We start from the raw sequence: 21,923 nt of genomic DNA, 5'->3' as shown, positions 1-21,923 counted from the left end.
GTGTCTGTTGCTGGACGATCAGTTAAATGGGAAAGATGAATAATAAGAAATTTGCAATACATCAATGTATTTGGCCGATGCATTAAAATAAGATAAAATTATATTGTATCGAGTTTTAAATAAAAGTTTCGTATGGTTCGAAAACGATATGAGACCTAATTAATATTTTTTCTGTTAAAAAATACAGCTTGCTAAATGTCATATTGAACCATTGTTGATATTTGTTACTATTGTTATAATATGTTCGTTTTTATTCATTTTCCTATATAGGATGTACGAATATATAAAACTAAACTTAACAACTAGTTTTAATATATAATGAGTATATACTATATACTTAATTTAAAATATAATAATGAAGAGGGAATTAATGGGAAAGGACAACAATAAGGAGAAGTGTTTAACAAAAATAAGAACGGACAAAGAAGCTCAAATAACGTGACTAAGAATTTTTTAGCGGAAAAAAATATAAACAATAAATTACCATAATTAAATCAAACCAGACAAACTGCACCATCCAGGTGTGCCATGCTATGAAATTAATTATCCAAAATAAATTGCACATGTTTTAATATCAGTCACGATGGGGTTTTCCCCAAAAAGATGGCACACAACAAAATAAATAAAATTGACCTTTACGTTGAACAATGTAGCGCTTTAACAACGGTTTGGGGTAAAAAAACCATTCAATCCCCCTATCCCGCTCTGTGCGCCCGCGTTCAAAAAAAATCCTTTCCTTCATGATGCTTCTTGGAAACTGAAAACGGAGTGCGTACAATGTCTGTAGGAAATACTGCTATTTATTGCATCGGACTTCACAAACACAAGCGCTCCTTCTTTGGTTGAGGAATGTCTTTCTTCACGCAGTAGTGGTCACCACTTATCTCATATCTCATCCCATCCCAGTTATCCTTGAGCTCCGCCGACGAGTTCATTGGTAACCGAATCTGACCGGGAGCGAATGCGGCGGTATGCAAATCATTCACGAATGGTACACCGTTGCCAACATAAGCTCGGGAGGAGTTTTGGGCAAGCTGTCAAGCTTTCGAGTTGAAAATGAAATATGTCAAAGCCTGACAGCTGCTTTCAGAAATCGATTGATACGACTGCTAATATCGCTGAGCCATGATCGTGATGGTGAGCTCGAAGGGTGCAAATTGCAAAACAGATGAATATTTTGTTCGCCATCACAAAATGTTGTTATTTGATTCGATCTGGGCGGAAAGCGACATGTTACGTAGATATCGATATAGTGAGGATAGCAAAGATAACGAAAAATTTATGCATACAAATAGAAAATATGCAGAATTATAAAATATTCAGCTTTTTATTATAACGAAAAGCACACAAACAACGCACTGCGACACAACCATACGGCATTTTATTCTCTTTGCCAGTCTGAACGAGATCAGATAACAAGGTGTAAATGGGATGGTTTTACTACATGTACTTAGTGAGTTGCAGTGCGTGCTTTGCTTTGATTGCACTTGCCTCGCTTAGCGGTGTTACTAAAGCGCGTTGAACAGTAGAAATAAAGCACTCTTTTCATGCGAGCACCATCAACCGACGCTCTCACTGCATATCCCTTTTGCTTTTTATAGCCTACAGCAGCCCTGTTGGGTATTTTACTTTCTCACTCTTCCTCTCTTACATGCTGTGTCTTTTTGTCATGGCTTGTTCCTTCCCCATTGTCATGTTGTGTGGAGCTGCGTATAAAAAAAAAAAAACAAATCATAACACAACCATATGGTTGAATGCGCGATATGAGCGGACAAACTGGAGCTGCAAAGCTGGCTGCACCGTTTGCCCCGCCGTTGGATGATATAACACATGTTACAAAAGCCAATTAAAAGTCGCTGCCGAGCACGCGTACGAATGACTTCATTACACTCTTAACACCAACCGATGCGTGCACTGCCGCAGATCGAGAAAGCCGGTGGAACGCGCGGAATCTTGAAATGCACTTTTTATACCACGAAATAAAGAGTCGGAAGTAAGGCGTGTCTGTTCTCTCGTTTTCTCCCTTTCGCAGTATCTTTATTAGTATTGCACAAGCGAAGTATGATGGAGATGCACAAGGGTGCGCTTATGGCGTGGTGAAAGTGATATATTTATTTATTTATGCCCTTTTATTTGACAGCATCCTTGTCTGTGGGGCGTAGTCGGCACATGTGTTGCACTTGTCGCGTTAGGTGGGAAATTAATACCGTGTGTAGTGAGAAGTATTATATCCATGTGTGGTCTGTTTTATGATTACCGTTTGGAGCAGGTTCAATTAATTGTTATATAAATACTTTAAATAGTTTAAATAAGTTTCAAATATCATTTAACTGATCGTTCCAATAATGTTTATGGGTGTTTATGGGTTGCTTAAATGTCCTAAAAAACATGACTGCAGTAGTTACGACTGTAAGAACTCAGTATCACAATATCAATCCAAGGCTTTAACACCTTCTGATGAGAGGAATCATTTGTACTCTATTAAACTCCACTTTTTATTGAAACACTATTTGGTGCCTGCTGTAGTTCCATGTCAGCTTTCAATGACGCCGAAATTTTGGTTTTTGACCAATTAAACCCCCTTGCATAAGAACAAAAACCTAATTTTTTATAATATTCATATTTAAATTGATGGAAATAAATAGTTATCAATTATTTGAGGCACATTCACATTCACCCCACAGTAGTCATATCACATTATTCCCATCATGGGGATAACGTTGCTTTTATTTCAAAATACCCAATTTCACTGGAAAAATCATGAAAAATTTAGCTTGTTTATAAGGACATGTGTTCTTTTTAGTAAATGAATTGAAATCTGACCACAACCAGATTCTACTAGATGACAAAACCACTTCAACTATCACACCAAGCCCCGCCATGAATGCAAACATTGTGCATAATTGCAAGGAAAACGTTTAGCCGTTAGCCTTGTCGCCCATGTAACGATGAAACCATTGCCATTAATCTTCACGAGTGTGACAACCAGTATTACAATCTGTGTTTCTCTGCAATCGAATTTGCGGTGGTGTAGCAAATTAAGATTCAATAACTCTATCGGCACGAGTCGTGCGCCACGGAAGCTCACCGGAAGCTAAAGGTGGAAATTGTATTTCCATTGCTGCTTTAAAATAACGTAATGATTGACGATTTGTTTGCTGCAGTTTTGTCGTTGAATGGAAAGCTAAGAAGTAATTTTCGAAGAGGGGACGCATAAATGAAACGCAAAACCACAGCAAAACCTTACGTTCCAAAGGGGGAAAAGATAAAACGAGAGAGAAAAACATTATACCACGAAGAATTACACACTAAGTATAGAGTGGGTAAGGGCATACTAGTACCATGGCTAGTCAATCCATCAGATCACGATCGGCTACTAAGTCAACTTTTCATGTGTGACCAAGGTTGCGTTGCGCAAGAAACACAACCTAGCTCAAGTGCGAAAAAAAAGGAAGGAGAAGAAGAAGCAGGCGAAGCAAAACAAACCGAAAAACACCATCCTACACCGATGCATGGACAAAATCTGTCCCCTTCGCGGTGGGTAGGTGCTGGTGTCTGCGAATGGGCAGGTTGCATGCAGCAATTGCAGCTTCAAACGATACACGGATTCGGTAGGGAGAAGAGTGCAACGGACGCACTCGGTGCTACCGTGTTTGGTGACGACGTTTGCCAAACGATCGCGCTTGGTATGGTCTTTGAATTCGATTAGCACCGGTGGTACATGGAACCACATCGTTTGTTGTTTTTTTACTGCTAAAATAATAACAAAAAGCCTACCTCGAAAGCTCAGGGTTCGTGTCTTGCTGTTCTTTTCTACTCAAGTCACTCAAGTCACTTTGCGAAGATTTGCGTACGAAGGGGCGCTACATTGCACCCCAGCCCATAGTTCGTCCATTGTTAATGACAATCCGACGGACCATTTTGGAAGAGACGCGATGAAGAATGACACTGCGATCTGAAGGTACATTGTGCAGAAATGCACCGTTTCTGCACTATTCATTTGCATCCTTCAACGGTGGCTAAGGTTTTGGTTGTTCGGTACGGTGCGCATAGATAAACATGGTCAGCTTGATGTGACCACTCAGCTTTTTACTGCTCCGCTGCACAACATTGCATTTGAGAAAGGGCTACGTGCATGCGATGCATGTACACAGTGGCGCTTAATTAAACGTCGTTGGCCTTGATTTGTGAGAATGGAGGGTTAGAGGCACCATGACGCTTGGTTTTCTCTTATCCATGTTGCTTTGAGCGCAGGTCAAAAGTTTTCAATTCTTAGGAGACCCTAAGCCTTCTTGCTACTTGGCTAGTGTACACGTGAGCGGCTTACAGCCTATAGTGTATGATCGTTGATCGAATGCTTGAATACATGCATGTATGGAACCATACGATTGAATGCTGCTATGTGCGCAGTCTACCGCAGGGTAAGGCGTTCGTATTTTCCACGTGTGTTATTGAAGAAAGACCACAAGCAAGACCTTGAATTTGTCGCGAAGGTGGAGTCTGAACAAAGTGTCGACATGAACTAAGAGCATAGACATCGCTCAACTAGCTATGCGCTGCAGAAATCTTACGATTATCGTTCTTTGATAGATCGATGACATAGAGTGGAGACGCATGGTTGCTTGTAGTAATGTTCAATAGCTGATGAATAGTTGTTTAGTATGTTTAGACATATGCTTTGTGTTTAAAAGGCTTATGGAACTAATCTTCAATGTTTATTTCGAAAATTACAGACTGGTATGCAAAGTATAAATTCAGTATAAATTACAACTACATTGTAGTATATAATTAATAATGAAGAAATGTGAACGATTGCTGGTATCTAAATTATGGCAATATAGATATTTTAGATTATTGCCATAATATTTTAAAAACATTCAAAGCTTGCTATAAAATTATGAGCTTCACCACCTTTATTCTACCAGTATGTTTATTCATAATATTGAATAATCTCTTTCCATTTAAAGAAACATTGTACACGATTGTGGTTCGTTTTGTAACATGGCCACCGTGGTGAAGTGTTTGAATTGACAGTAGGCAAACAACTCGAAGCCACACTGCCCAGATGGTCGAACTCGAGCCCTACACTTGGACCACCTGCGTAGTGAACGCGTCACATTGTTCCAGTGCGTTCTTAATCGTTTTCTTCACAGACCCATTTGTTTGCTTGCTTGTATCCATCGCTTTTACAACGTTTATGCGCATACATGCTTATACACATGTGTAGCATACCCTGCATGGCAATTCGTGTGGTGAGAGTTGATCCCTTGAAAAAAGGTGCATTAATTTGCGTGTGTGTGTTGTAGTAAATGAAAACATAAATCTCAACATTTGGCACACGGCGTTTGCATGAGTTCATCGAGTTCGATGGTGTGTGCAACCATAGTACGAACGAATTCGTTCGTTAAGTCTGATTGACGTATTTTAATTTTAGACATACCGCTCCCTTTTCCCAATCGCAACCGCCAAAACAACCAAACCACCTCTTATCGTAGTTTTGACGTGTTGGGTTTAAAGTCTTTCTTTTATTGTCTCGTATGTTCGCTGTATGTCAGTCCGGTGATCACCTCCATCGCTCCATCTAGGGTTGACATCTTCGGGGAAGAGGTTTCACAGCGAGCGGGTGAGCTTTTTAACGAGCCGTTGGGTTGATACGACACCGAGGATGCCTTTTTGGGGGGAAGGAATATGTGAAAGCATCGTCACCATTGAGCCAGCGCACAGCAATTTGGTGGATCCGTTTGACGCGAAATGTTGGGGCGAAAAGCGAAAGTGAACCGGGTGTGTTTGGGTCGCACTGTATTTGGCAAATGGCGCGTCGGCGAAAATAAAAATTTGTCCGAGCCCTTGCTCGTTACGCGGCGCGCGTAAGTGGTTTCGGTGTGGTTTTCACACCGGCACTGTAGGTTTGGAGGGTACGGGCATGATTAACGATGTCATAAATTGGTGGATTGAAGCAGGATTAGGAGGTCGGTCGGTGGCCGGACGACTTGCCGCAGGATAAACACGCGTGTTGAATATGCGTGGGTTGCAGGTAACGAGGAATGGTAACAACGTTTTTCGATTATGTTTGTTTTGGTATGGTTTACAGCATCGCTGAATGAGCGGTACAAATTGCTCCCGTTGTAGTCTAGAGTGATATATAAAGCTGGCATAATTTATTTAATTTTGAAATCAAGTCTTTACAGTTTTTAAAACTGAAACTGTACTGCACCTTTGACAGCACTAAATTCATGTTATATTACATTATAATATGGTATAAAATTTCATTATTTATATACCAACAACAAATTGTCACTGCTTACATTGTTTACAAGAATATTGTGAAGTATTTAATTATGGAAAAAATAACCTTTAGTTGATTGTTTGACATCTGACAGATTTTTAATGCCATTCAATAATGTAAGATTCTTTTTGTAGAGGTTAGCACTTGTATGACCAAGTATCCAAAATCAAACTCATAAGATAATTATGACCCTTTATTGGATAAGACAATTCTCCATTAGCAAGCTACATAATTGTAAGAAACAATATAAAACAATATGCATTCCCGAGTGTAATTGTGATTACGCGAAGCATAGTGTTAGTGTACCCCCCATATTGGATGGTACGTGAGTAGCAAAGACACAAACACGCAAAAACTACTAACAAAAAACGAGAAAACGAGAGAGAGAAGGAGTGAACAAAACACGGCACACATCAAGGAATAAGCGAGACCGACCAAACCGGTACTACTAACATAGTTTTGCGAAAAGACGTCGCCTGGCCTGGCGCCTTCTCCGCACCTCCATGACTTTGAAAGATAGGCCAACCCATGGAACACGGGAAGGGCAGGAGGGATGAGCAGTGGAAAACTTCAGCGTCATCGTCGTCATCGAAGAGCCACCATCACAACGCAATGCATCGCAACGGCTTGTCATGGTTAGTGAGAGAAGCGTGAGGGGTGCTAAGGGTAGCGGGACGGAAGGAAACATCACCCCTAGTGGGGAGGTAGGTAGACGGTAGCGGGTTGATTTGTGAACCGTTGTGATGGTGCTGCACGAAGCCAAGCGAAGAACCAGCGATTTGCGAATGGAAGTGGAACAAAGTTGAATAGACCGTACCAAGGACGGTGGGCCTGTGTTGGTGTGTGCCATGTCCGAGTGCACGTTCTTCGTGGCCGCTTCCACCTCCAATTACCGCATCACAACGTTGCAACGTGTGTGACTCCAGCAGAGGCTTCGCTACTAAACCCACCGGTCGTTGTTGTTGTCTTTGGTGTTGTTGGGAGGTTTTTTTTTTTATTTTGTTTGCTGTGTTTTGCACCTCGTACAACCCTTCTTAGGCACGGCCTGTCTTCATTCTTTGGGCTGGAGACGGAAGGCAGCGCAGTTGGCCATCTCCCATCCGATGCGGTAGATCTCCCGCGGGGTCATCTAATGTGGGACCGCTGGAAAGTCTGTCTGGCTTGTGTGACTTGGGTACAATTTTTGTATAATTTCAAACGAATGGGCACGCGATCGTTGCCAGGGGGAAATAAAATGGCAGATGATCACGTTCACGATGGGTTCTGATGCAAAAATAAATGAAACGTCTGTACCAAACATGGGTCAATGTCTTAAATCACGTTGAAGTTAAGGAGAGTAAATGTTTTTTTTTAAGTCAAAATTTCTGCAACAGATTTAACTTTCCTTTTATATTTTTCTAGAGAATACTCTTTCGAAAGATATCAAAAAAGTTTTTTTATAAATCATTACGAAAACCGGAACATGAAATTTTTTTTCTCATTTAATAAAACAAATTCTCATGACGATAAATTCGAAACCAAACAACGGAACGAGAAATGATCAAAAACTTATTTACATTTAGATAATATAAGAGAGCGCTCCTTGATGGTTATTTCTACAGGATACCTAACGACACGTGATCGTGCAAGATGCAATGAGCCTCAAGCCATTGCAGCATTATACAGCAATCTTCATGTGCTTCAGTTTACAGAGAGTTCCCGCCAAGCACCAATCCCACCCGCAAGGATGAGTTAAAACGCAATCTTTAGAGCACTATCCGATTGCGCAACGATCAGATGATCGCGTGATGTAGCACGGTCGATCACCCGAAAAGGGATGCAGCAAATTCTTAGACTCGGGCCAACAATTTGGCTGTCGTTTCTGTTGGCGCAGGATGGTACCCGTGTGATCAAAGTGCTGGAAACAGAGAGTAACTTTTCGCATCGCCAGCAGTGGCCATTGTGTTTCCGGCAATGAGGCGTCGATCGAAACGATCCCTATCGGAATGGTTAATGGGTGTATTGTGTCGTTCGATTAGGCGTTGTTTTAGTGCTGGAAAAAGACGGCCTTTTAGCTTGGTTCATAATTCATCTCTCTTTTTTTGAATTGCTGGAAGCCTAATGTTTAATAATAGACACTCGAAAACGTTGTAGGGGGTTTTTATTTCTTCGTCTAGCGTAACGTAAGAGTCTTGTCAGTGATGAGGGGCTTGTAAGAGTCGAGAGGTGCTTGTCAATGATGAGATTATGAAGAGATTAGAGCTGCGCTTTGAAAAGCTTTTATATCTGATTGCTTTAGGGTGGATTTTTTGTTGCTGCTCAGAGCAGAAAATATATGATTTTATATCATTTGGAGGAACGGATGAAAAAACAAATTTACAATTTAGTTATCAGTTATAAGTTCACCTTTTATAAGCTGTTTTACGATGATTGTGGTTCCTCAAATAAAGACTTTTTTTTACCAAACCGGACGCAACATGTCGGGCAGGAATGTTAAACCTCAAGTCGTTCTTGACATAGTGTTTCCGTATTCTTTGAGAGCACTAAATATAAGGGAAAATGGGATTGAATAATGAAAAAAACGTTGCGCATACCAATTGCTTATTCTTTCGTCTTTAACATGCCAATTAAGTTATGCAACCAAGTTCTCATTTATTTATGCTCACAATAGCTCGTCGGCATAAGTCATCGAAACAGTTGCATCCTCACGGGCTTAAAACACAAGGAAAGGTGTAATCAACCCTATAAAAGTTCTATTCCGTGCAGCTGCAGCTTGAAAATGGAATTGGACAAAGGTAGTGCAAATAGGAATAGAATCACGCCGGAAAGGAACTGGATAAAAGATCCAAGTGAACCAGCGTCATAATCGAATGCTCGATTGCACAAAGCAAACAGCGGATCGGCTGCTTGGTTCGTTTGAGGCGTAGTTATTACGGTGGAAATTAATTGCAGCAGCCGTTATGAAATTGATTAGCGAGTTCGGCAAGCGAACGGTAAAAGCTAACGCTGACCACTCGCCCGTTACGGCACAGTGTCCGGATCCGAGGAAAGAAAGAATCACAGAACATGCGGCACAAGTGGCAGCAGCGTGGACCAGCGTGGAAGAGCTTAAAACAATGACAGACAGTGCTGCTGTCGGTGTTAATTGCTTCATCGAAAGCTTTTCTAGCGAGGTGGATCTGTTTGATTCGGTAAAAGGCAGAAGTGCATTGCCATTATCGCTGATTGGCCGGAGCAATTTTCGCGCTTTTCACCTAATGTAGCGTAGTGAAGAGCAACCGACGTAAAAGACCGGAAGCTCGGAAGCGGAAAGTGGGTCATTCTCTGACGCTTCTTTTGGCGAGGAAAGAAACAACAAAACTGCACTAATGCTAACGGTGTTTCACTTCCTGTGCGATTCCGATCGATCGGTTCGGTATTTGTTTCAGGTTTTTCGTGTTTTTACCATTCCTTCTCGCAGGCCTCGGCGGAAGACACCGGAGGTGGATGATGGCAGCTATGACTGATTAACTCATCGCGCTTGGAGAACTGGTTTAGACCACCGTTATGTCGGGCCAATGGGTTAGTAAGTGAGCAAGGGCGAACCGGGTCCCAGTATCCCCGGAACTCTTCACTGCGAAGAAAGACCAAGACAGGACGGTTCACACGCACCGTTCGGTGGGTATATCCATAAGCTTGCGTAATACTGCGCCTGCGTGCGTGGTTGATCCCTTTTCGCCTCCTTACACTTGTTGGAGGAACTTGTTGTCAACGTCGCCGTTGAAAGGGGCGACCACAATCACAACAAGACACCATTTCTCTTGCGTGACAACGCCGCAAAACGAACTATTAATTGCGCACCAGAGAAAAAGTAGCTAGAAGGGCGTACGGTACAAAGTGGGACGGTGAGTGTGGGAAGGATAAAATAAAACGAAACAAACTCGTCGATCGGGTGCTTACTGATATTCGCTCAATAAATCCATAAGACCGCACCTTTCCCCATGGCCATCATCCGTCCCTATCGCTTTGTTGCTTGTTCGATCGCGCGCGCGTGTAGGGCTTAGAAAGAAAGATTTGCATAAGTGTAGACACTGATGCGTGCGGGGAATCGTAAAGTTTGTGGCGCACTTAAGCTTTCCGAGTTGCGACAGGTGGTGGTTTTGTTGACGGCGGCGGTGTATGATTGAAATTGTATAATCGAGGTGTTGCATAAAAATCCTCTGATTAGCGACGTTTGATAAGGTATGAGTGATTTGCTCGTTTAAGCGCGAGAAGCATACTCCGGGTTGGGAAGGGCGAGATTTATTACTTCAGGTTTATGCTGTTTGTTGTGGGTAGGTGGGAAGCTAACAATCATCGTCCATGGTAGCTAATCGGGGTAATTTTCAATAGTGTACTTAATATTAGTTAGATAGAGATAGAAACAATCAAACAAGCATGAATAACTTGTTTGTAATATAATCGATTCCTCGATTATTACCAGTAGAAATTACATGTTTAAGTATCTTAAGTTGATTATGTCACCCTTAACTCACAAATTTAATGATTATACGTACTTTTGTTTCCAGTTCCAACAATTTTGTTTTATTACTAATGATTCTAGCAAAAATGAATTAGATAATTTAAATTCTCATAGTGGAATCACTTCACTTTGTTAACCAATTTTAAAAAGCAAAAGTTCATTATCCGTGATGTCTTCGAGGCCCATAATCGTAGCGTATCTGTTAATAAATCATCGCGTAAAGCTATTAGCACCGTTTCCGTTCTAATTTGATAACGCCACCCAATCGAACCGAGCAAATACGAATGGGTTTTGGCCAATAAAAACTTGTGGCAAAACTGTTTTCTTGAAAATCTCTATCTGCAAGCCCTTATTTCACTGTTTGGTTGCCTATTTTTCGGTACCATATGTGTCACCTGTGCGTGGTTTGGCTCGCCACAGTGTGTACTGTCGTATACTTCTATGGGTTGGGCCGTACCGACTAGTACCGTAACGACAACACGGTGTGAGGTTCGTTTGAAACGCGTTGCCATAAAATGATTTTGCAACGGAGGTTCTTACTTTCGATTTTGCGTTAGCTAGAAAGTAAAAGAATGTGGGTGTATTGGGGACAACGCTAGCCAATGCCGTTCTCAATCAGTTTGTCGTTGTCGAAATGTTAGAAGCATTTGCAGGTGTTGAAGCACAACAATAGGAAGAAAAACCAAACAGTTTTCGAAAACCGCGGGAAGGTAAACAAATCGCACACAACGTACACCAAGGGAACCGAAAAATTTTACGCAAATTTCGTAAAAAGCTTCGGGCGGGTCGTATTCTCCGGGGAGAGGAGGTGGTTGGTTGGTTGCGGGTGTTCTGTTTGCGTCGTCGACTTTGGCGACTTTGACGACGCGCTAGTCGATATGGTGACGATGGTAACATTCGCAAAGTAGGTCAAACCGGCGCGAGGCGAAAACCGCGGCGTTTCGTTTGCGTTTTGTGCAGAACCGCGGGCGAGTGAGATTCCGGTTTCGGTCGAATCGTAAAAGCCGGATCCGGCAAAATGATCGAGCGGCCACCGGGACGATGAAGTTTGAGCGGAAGGTTTACGTCCGAATGTTGGACTTTTGGACAATTATTTCGTTTGTTTTACGATCGGTTCAGACTGATTGTAATCTACGGGGTTTCTTCTTTCCATCCCGGGCTTCGGCTGTGCGATGGAAGGGATTTATTAATATCTCACTGATTTGCATTCAGGGTGGGTTTTTATGGGAGAGAATGGTCAAGTTGTAAGACTTGGTAATAGCAAGAGTTGGTAAAAAAAAGGAATGTTTTGTATCAAATTATTGTAGAAGAAACGTGATTATATTTTTAAATCTGGATTGTATCTCGTAAATATTTAAATGTTGAATCAAATATTGTTTTTTGAAAATTAAAATTCCAATCGCTATATTGAGATACATCAATTCATGTGCTTATGCGAAATTTTCGGAGCTAAGTATTTTAATAATTACCAAAAAATACTCAATGTATAACACGTGGACTAATGGAAATTGTTGATACAGTTGTGTAGTTCCAACTGTTTCCGTTTTATCCCATATATTCCATAGTTGACTAGAAATGATCTCAGCTCCATCATTCTAAAACAACAATTTAAGAAGTAGTGGAAAGAAAATCTCCAGCAAATAAAAGCTCCCAAAATAAAACGTTTGTTTCTTGTTCCCCATCAATCAGTTAGATAAAAAAGAAAGACAAAGAACACACAAATGATGACGTATGCTAATGATGGGGCATGGTTCATTCAAAGGACAGCAAAACCCAAAAAAAAAATAAAACGTCCCCATACAAGGTTCCTGGCGGCCAAAAGCCCACTAAACAATAAATGAAGTGGAAGCGAATTAATGAAATGCTGCAGCGTGGAGTACCGAGGTAGAAACGAATGGTAGGAAGTAGGCAGGTGAAAGAGCAATCGAAGAGGAAGGCACCGGGGGACGGTTTAACCAGCTGAAACGCAACGAAAATGGAGAAAAAGTAGCGGTAGAAAAGCAAGTTACTACGCGGTTTATGGCATGGCTTAAACCGCAAGTTTACACGCGTTTTACTGCGATCGAGTAAAAGAGTGCGAGATGGTGAGGGGTAGAGAAAGGCACCAGACTGTTGGGGAAAAGTGTGTAGAAGTATGGCCGAGACGGAGTGAATGTGTGCGATGCCGCGAGACGAGGAAAACAGTTAGGTAACTGTACATAACTTATGATGTACGCGCATCGACGGGATCGCTTGATTTCGGCCGATTGGTGTAGAGCTGCTTAGAAGACATGGCATTTGAACGAAGAGGGTAGATTTATGGGAAACAGAAGCGGCTGGTTCTGAGAGCAGATGTACTATGTTTCTAATGACGGACTATAAAGGGGTTCTTTAAATATTTCAAGCATACTCGAGCAGAATCGTGGATGAGCGGCTATGCACTGAGACTCCAAAAAGCTTTGAAAAAGTGCTGTGAAGCAGCTGACAGAGAAGACATTTTCGAAGGTTAATTTTTAATGAGGAAATTAATCGTTTCAATTAATCTCTCTTATTGTCAATCAAAAATACGGCTTCTTGAAGCTATAAAGCTTATCCCAAAACTACATTGAAGCATATCATACATTGTCTATTAACATTCAGATTGCATCAACGCTTCTTCATCATCGCAAGCATAATAACTGCATTTTGATGGTGGCATCTGTAAGGTACAAAGTTCACTGGAGATGCACCTAAACTTCAATCAATAGTGCTTACAAATTGCTGTCTGACACGGCACTGATGGAATACTCACGATAAGAAATAGTCCCGCAATAAAGAATCCCACAAGAATGCTTCATCCTCGTTGCATCAAGAAAAAGTTAATCGTACCTGGAAAGAAAGCAAAAGAAAAGAAATCGTTAGAAAAAAATAATTGGAAAAGCTCCTCGCCGTAAGCGTAACGCCTGGGGATGGTGGAGTTCAATGGGAAAGGGAGGAGTTTTACTTCAGCCAACAATTGAACGATTATGTCCTGGTGCAATCAATTCAGTGTTTCCTTCGATCGTCTTGAAACCATTCGGCTGCCGATCATAATTATTTCATCTTGAACAAAGGTTCGAAACGATCATTGCGCAGTGAACAATTTTGTTTGGTGCATCTAACGCTATAAACGATTAGCTAAGCAAGAATTCATTTTCATCCCAGCTACAACATCCATCAGTAGCTGTAGCGAGCACCATTTGCATGCAGATAAGCTTGTTTAAGATGGTACGGTTTCCCATGAAGGGTTTGGTGCTTGCGGTTAGTGATGTTGCTTGCTGAGCACCATGTAGAAAGCCATCTATTTCGACACATTTTCCCTGTCGGAAGGCGTTGATTTTGGCGTCGCGCTGGAAGAAAAAATAGCCCAGCGAAGCCTACAACATAATTTGCTCCCTTCATCCGGTCCCTTCTAATGTAATGCAAATGAGAAGCAAATTTTCATTCATTACCACACGAAATAAATCGCTGCAATGGCAAATATTCACCGTCGGCTCGAGGGTAGGCGATGTAGGTGGGTTCGATAGAGCAAAACCTACAGCGAATGCAGTGCACACCATCACCCCGAAATGGGACCGCGATCGCTGTGCATGGTTTCGGCACGGCTGGCCTGAACCCTGCATCCCTCAACCGGGCTGATTTATTGAGAATGAAGTTCGTGACAGGCGATCGCTCGCGGGCAACTTGGAGGGCCGACGATCACTGGACCGGTCCGTTTCAAATTTGATTGGATTAGCAAGGGGCGATATTCGCTAACGATTGCGCGTTTTTTCTTCTCTTCTTTGCCCATGATTGGACTCGACTTGGCCAGAGTTCTTAAGCAAGAACCAACGCGTTCCGATGGGAGGCGGAGAACCCACCCAATATCATGATCTTGAAGTGGAAGTCGTGATTTTTCCATGCCGCGCTGCACCGCTGGCGGCATTTTATGTTTGGCCGGTACCAACCCGAAACGAATGACTAATTTTGCGAAATTGATTCCCGTAATCATTCGAACGGTACGGTCCCTCTGTTTGTGGGCCTCTGTGTTAGAATTGCCATTCGAGAATTGGTCTAGTATCAGCAGGATACTGGAGAATGAGTCATACAATAGAACATTATTTGTAGCTGTCCAAGAGTGTATTGCTTTGTGAGCTTTTACCACATGTGTGTTCTTTGTGGGTTTCATAGATACTGGCTCCGGCGACTATACTTCATCAGTGACAATTAAAACATTTGTCAGCTACGGTAACGCTGATTCGAATTGCGAATCGAGCAATTTAGCTGTCCCTTCGGATAATATATTTTATCGATGAAATGATGAATGGGCTATAGAATGAGCCAGTCAGGCTAGATTTGTATAGACAAATATCAACACAATTCGTAAGGATTGTTCAAGTCATACAAAAGACGGCTTAAGTGCAAAGGATAATAGAGTTAGTTCAAGAAACACATTTTGTTCACACAACGTATACATATTGTTCAAAATATTCATAAATAGAAAGCCAAAGTGCTTTGTAGCAGTAGTGTTGCATCCCGCAACTTGATGTGTCGTGCAACAAACTTTTTTTTTTAACTTTCAACCAACGATCTCGACTCTTTTAACCGCTTTTGTGCTAAAATCGTACTGATTTATTTACTTATTTTGAACACAATCGCACAATCGTCGTTAAAAAAAACCGTACGTCTTCTCGCTGGTTGAAACTCTGTTAGTGACAAGTAGTTCCCAATATATGCGAAAAGATATTGGCTAGGATAGCAAATACGATTTATGTGAGCTATACTCACTATCGTCAGAAGATTTTGATAAATCAGTCATCGCCGATTGGCCACCATTTCCTTGCCAAATTTTGGGAATTCATTAACAACATGTGTTTTTTCGATATTTACAGTAAATAATTTAGTTCGCTAATCAAGTTTTAGCAATACTTTCTTAAAATCTGGTTCCTAAAATCAGCTGTTGCAAAACATCTTCAGACTAAATCAATAACAATTTGCCGTGTCCAGTGAAGCAGGAACGTTTGAAGCACTTTAAGTTTTTGTATTCCCAGCGTTTTGCGTCTTTTTCAAGAATCATAAGTCATTAAGATTTTATGAGAGTTTTTATTCAAATTTCAGCCAAACGACAGAGAAACATCTAGAGCCCTTGACGCTTCCGGAGCAAACAAGGAAGGACACAAGCACAAAAAATAGTTTATCCAGTTTTTAATTGCTACCGAGTTCTTTTGCCATGGTTTGGACGACGTTTTGTAATGACTGTAGAAGAATAGATGGCAATTAGTTGCTTTTCCCGCGCGTACTTCAACAACATTTCGGTAGTCATGGGATATTTGCGCTGTTGATGCACCTCGCTTTAATACAAAGGATTTCTATATGTACCTTTGAGTTTTTATTTGTTTGTGTTTGTGTTAACTGTTTTATTTTCTTATGTTTTATTTAAAAAGAATAGTTAGCTACTCAAAAGAATACATTTTTTAGAATAAAAGTGTTGTTACAGTGAAATTTAAATTATTTTATAAACATACAAATTAGGAATACTATAACGATAATAATAATAATAAAATGATGAATACTATAACGAAAATTGCTATTCCCTTCTTCATTCTGCATTCATAATACTCCAAACTTCAGTGTTTTGATTCCCAAATAGTGTTTGCTGCATTTTATGGGTTAGTATATATTTATCTAGCATGTTATCGTTTTGTTTACAAGCAAGCAAATTTTATTATCATATCCTTCGTGAGCGCATGTTTTAGTTTCTGTGTTTCTGCCGCAGCGATAAATATATTTCACAGGCAAGTATCAGCTACTCAAACATCCATGAAAAAATGCACTCAAATACATATTTGTGTTTCTGCTAGAGTATGCCTTCCGAAGAGCTTTTGGCCTACCAGCTTAAAGTCAATGCCCTCTCGGCCAGGCGACAGGGCACCAGCACGAAAACAATAACATTCCACCGAAAACTAACCATGCCCCGGGAAATCATCTGTTTAAACTCGCTTCCTTTGGAGCGTTTTTTTTTTTATTCTCAACTGGTAAAACAAATGTGGATAGGAAGGGAAAAAAGCAAACAGTTTGAAAAACAAAACAAAAAACCCAAAAACAACACCCTGCGTCTGGATAGTGTTAGAACAAATCGAATCAAATCCGCTCGGATTTCCCAATCGACCCCCGGGGCTCGTCGCGAATGCTGACTGGATGGATAGACAGGTGAAATATGGTTCGTCAGCCACATTTCGCAATGTTGGCAGAACGGTTTTGGTGCGCCAGCGAATAGGTGACGAAACGAACCGGGTGATCGGTGAGCGTTGGTAACAAAAATAACAAAATGCCAATTGGCAAACTTATTTCCAGCTCCAGGGATGCGCTTCACCGAATGAAAGGTGAGGTAACGATTGGGAGACGGGGGATGCGGGTAGACCAACTCGAGGAACCAAAGAAGAAGGTGAGGAGGTTTGGAAAAGCTGCAGCGAAAACAAACGAAGCGACCGACAAACGCCATTTGATTACACATGGCAGGCGACTGGGTTGGGTTGGCGGGCTTTGCACTTTTTCCCGACTGACCTATATTTCGCTGGGCATGTGTTTGAGCGAGCGTGCCGTGCGTCTCCATCGCTTCCGTGCGTTTCATTTCCCACCTTCCATTATGGGGTGGTTCCACAGTGCCAAAGGCACATACCCACACATACACGCGAGAAAATAATCATTCCCTCGTCTACCTGTGCACGAAATGGGTGGAATGGTGTGCGGAAGGAATGTTCCGGAATGGGATAAGCGAGTGGAAGTTCTTTTCATATTTCCATTTAGAATATTCATGCCTACGTCCCCATCCTACTCCCTCCTCCCAACACGAACATCACACCCCTACATCAAACCTCTTCACCATAGTGTTCTAGCATACTTTGACACCTCGACGATGGCAAGCTTTTCCCATCCGTCAATAGACACCGGGCAGGTTGCATCCCACATTCGTGCACACATTTATGCTGATGATGAATGCCAGCCGTACCCGGTGGATGAATTGAGAAGTGAATAGGTAGGAGGAAAAAAAAAACTCATCATTCTCGACACCCCGTTCCCCTTTTTCGAGCGGCCTTTCTTTCGTCATTTCATTTTCTCTATCGTTCAAAATTGACGCTTTAGCATTAGTGGCAGCAACAGGGAAGGGGCGAGGGGGGGGGCATGGAGGGGAAATAAGCAAAAGAAAAACAACAACAACAGCACGCTTGGGAAATGCAAAACTGCGCCTCACCCACGAGAATATCAATAGAAGCGTACGGTAATGTATAAAAAATAGCGTCATCCAGCCAGGGTTTTTACTATCCGCGGGCCTTTTCTTTTGCGAGGGGTTTGTTATTTTCTCTGTCGAGGGATGCGACACACCGGACGCGGTGCTGTGGTTGTGGCCAACGGAGCGAAAATGCTCGGTTTGATGCAGGAGGGATGAATGGTGTTGAATTAAAAAGGCTAAGCATAATTATGCTGCTTCAAGTAATGTATACACCTCGGGAGGGAAATTCGCGGATGCTCCAGAATAGGAATAGCAGGTGAAAAAAACCAACCAATGTTTCAGAAGATAATTGCTTCAATCCAATTTTCTATGGGTAGATAGATAAAGAAAGCGCTTTAACGAAACGGTGGATTAACGCTACTTTAATTTGTATTTCAATGAATGAGTTTGAAGTGTGGTTGGCGAAGGTAAACAGCTGTACACTTTACTGCTTCGAGTGTTTTAATGAATTTTCAAATGTCTTTTTCATTTGTATGCGACATTTTATTCAAATAATAAAAATATTTTATATCACAAATGTCTCATTCAGCTCTACACAATTGATGATGCAAATGGTTGTGACTTCAACGTATTGCAAGTATTATTTTCCTGTACAAGAAAAATGTATGAGGGCATGTGGGTATATGAAGGTATGCATATATATACGGGTATATTGGCTTTAACCGAAAAATGCGGTTCAACGCTTACTTACAAGAAGAACATACTAATGTCTATCATTAGCGTATTTTTTTGTTAAAATACAAAATTGTAATGTATTGCTTGGAAAAAATGGAGTTTTTCCGTGTTCTAGCTTCTAAGCGTATCTTTTTTCTTTAAAATCTAAACAACAAAGCTTCCTAAAACCGCGCTACTAAAAGTAGCTGCCAAAGGGTCGCAAGTTGGAGGGAATGCTAAAACTGACAAAAAAGTACACACAACCACATTAAAAATGTCGGCAAAGAGTCAAACTGTAGCCAGTGCAAACGCTCAACCAACGGTAAATTCTATTCACAAATACAGAAGCGTGAAACGGAAAGAAAACTAACAACAACAAAAAACGAGTTAGAAGCTAGTGGAACCCGCGCTGAGGTGTTGGAAGTTGTAGTAGCAGGGAAAGTGGAAGAACATAAAACGCTAGCTTGGCTGGTGGATACGAAAACCCGCACTGTGAAGGAAACTCTTTTTTCTGACTGAAAACCACCCCGACAAGAACAGGAAAGCTGCAGAAGATCATATGAAACCGGGGTGGAAAAGCTAGCTAACGGATCGTGTGCAAAAGAGAAGTTGTGAGGTAAGGCGGAAAACGCAACAGCAACATGGGTATATAAAATGGGAAAAGAAACATGGAATGGAGTAAATCCATCTAACCAGCCAACATAACATGGTTCATGGAGGCAGAAGAAGCGAACGGAAAATACGAAGAAACGGGAAATTCGAAACACAATCTGAGCGCAAGCAAACGAAGCGAACGGCAACGAAGAACAAGAATTGTTCTCAGGTGTAACATATTTGTTAATAGCACCAGACAACCGCTATGTGGCGCGGTTTTTCTGTTGTCGTTACTCTGCTTCATCATCATCATCTTCATTCCTCCCCGTTGGTTCCCTGTTTTAGAGGTACGTAACGGTGCAAAGGAAAAGCTCGCGCGGTACGCTTGTCTGCATCAAATCCGTGTCCGACCGGGAACGGGACTGGCTCCGTTACCATTTCGCGTTTTGTTCCGCGCGAGATAACGAAGTGGAAGCAGGAGAAAAGGATAGAAAGAGATATAGACAGAGAGAGAAAGAAAAAAAATCCAAAGAAAGAGAGAAAACAGTGATCGTACTGAAAGGTCGCAGTAGGTAAAACAGAATAGAGAGATCACAAATTCGCTGCTGAGGCTATGCGGATGAAGGCGAGTTCAAGCCGGAGCTGTTCACGCACACTCGGGTTTTTTTTTGTCGGTCCGCACAATGACGCAATGGGGATTCTGTGGCGAGAATCCGTTAGCTACTTTTGATTTCAATTATTTCATTACATCGCCATCGCGTCACGATGACTCGGAATTGTGTGTTTGTATGTGTCTGGGGGGTTTTATTTATAAGGCCGCACAACCCATTCTTTGCTTCCCGTTTCTGACTTTCCCATCGTGATCGGAACGCTAGCAGTTTAAGAAGCTGTCGAGATGCTGGGCGCCTTCAATTGCCTTTAAATGTGGATTCTGATATGGAAGACTTCAATGCTGCTGTAGCAAGGAAAAGCTACAGATGTGAAGTTGAGCAAATACAATTGCGAACTCTTATTAGCATACGAGTCGTTCAAAATGTTAAAGTGGATAATTGCAGTACACGTATTATGTATGGAAAAAATAATCATTTGATTGTAAAGCATCCGCACACAGAACACAAATAGACATCACTTGATTCTACCTCACCTTTTATCGATCCGCTAGACGAGTTCTGCACGGAGGACGCTTGCACATTCGTTTGCATGGGTATGTGCGCTTCCAGCTTGGACGTAACATTGCTCCACATTTCAAACATCCTCGGTGTAAACATTGGTACGCGTGTCCCGTACGCGGCACTGCACGATGCCTCGGGTCCAGGTTCTGGCGTGAGTTTATGAAGGATTCCGGTTTCTTAATACCACTTCAAACGACCGACACGATCACTGTTTTGCTAGCAGTCTTTCGTTCGCCACACAGAATCTAAAACACTCTCTCTCTCTGTCCTGGAGTCTCTTGTACTTGTTTCCCGTAAATTATTTCCTTTTGTTCCGCAGTACTAATGTTAGGCACCTCTGAAAGGGTTGATCCCTAGGACAGTGGTCAGAAATTTCCCGACTCCCTCAGAGACCCATCGAACGCCATTTTGGAACGTCGGTAGAAACTTTTGACGCGGATGCTATCTCGGTGCCGTCGTGACTCCGCTGTCCATCAGTCTCTTTGCAGAAAGGCACGCGAATGTTAGGATTCGTATTTGAGATCTACACGGGAAGATGTCTTAGCTCAGGAAAACGATTATTAAAGATGCATATTTTTCAGTTCAGGCTCAACGATAAAACTGGTGATGGTGGGCTTGATTTATCATGTGCTCGGATGTTTTTTTTTCGTCCACCAACTGCCGCCAAATGTCATCTAAGCCTTGTGATGTGCCTTAGCCTTTAAGATGCGCAACATGCGTAAATGTGTGTCTTATCTCCAACCAGGGTTTTATTTCCTTGTTGAACGATGTGTTTTTATTCCAAATCTTTGTGGTTTTCTTTTTCTTCGAATGATCTCGAATCTCAAAACACGAAGAAAAAATCTCCACCGTCCGAAAAGGAAACAACGTTGGTCCACTCGAAGAAAGCTTTCTTACGTAAATCGCAAGCTTCCACACAACCGCGCGGCCCCAAAGATTCAACCGGGGCTTGACGGACTTTCACGAATTTCGGTACCTCCGATGGTGGCCGGTTTGGCAGTCTGAATCCAAACGAAAACGCGTTTTACTGTTGTTGTTATTGTTGCTGATGGTTGGGCAGTCGCTTGCCTGCGTCCGCTTTTTTCGGTGCTCTTTCACTTCATTAGCAAATGAAAGGTTGCTATTATGATAGGTCTGTTTTCGGGCGGAATTATGCAACGCGACTGATCGTGCCACGCACACGAACACTATTGTACAGACTAAAACGGAACATAAGCTTTTTTTCGATTTTCCTCTCTCTCTCTTTTCTCTCTCTCTCTTTCTTTCTCTCTCTCTCTTTTTCGCTCTCAAATAAACATACACATGTGTAGTAATAGATCACTTTGATCGGGCGGTTACGATTTGGATGCTTTTCTATGCGTGTTTTAATCGAGGATCTCGTACAGAATCACACTTTACTAGGAATTCGCATAAGCACAAACACACACAAACACACTACAAAACGATTGTTGATGACTTATCCTGCTTTTT

General features: G+C 41.8%; 1 protein-coding gene across 1 annotated transcript in view; it reads right to left on the bottom strand.

Annotated features, from left to right (window-relative positions):
* Window positions 1-20,549, bottom strand: part of LOC128711426 (probable nuclear hormone receptor HR3) — a 62,041-nt gene extending 41,492 nt beyond the window's left edge. Inside the window, exon 1 of the mRNA XM_053806303.1 lies at window positions 20,426-20,549. Coding sequence (XP_053662278.1) covers window positions 20,426-20,549 — 124 coding nt within the window. The remainder of the gene's footprint in view (window positions 1-20,425) is intronic.
* Between the last annotated feature and the right edge of the window lie 1,374 nt (window positions 20,550-21,923).

This window comes from Anopheles marshallii, chromosome 3 (genome assembly GCF_943734725.1).
Source record: "Anopheles marshallii chromosome 3, idAnoMarsDA_429_01, whole genome shotgun sequence".
Classification (NCBI taxonomy): domain Eukaryota; kingdom Metazoa; phylum Arthropoda; class Insecta; order Diptera; family Culicidae; genus Anopheles; species Anopheles marshallii.
This window is presented reverse-complemented; position numbering and strand designations above follow the sequence as displayed.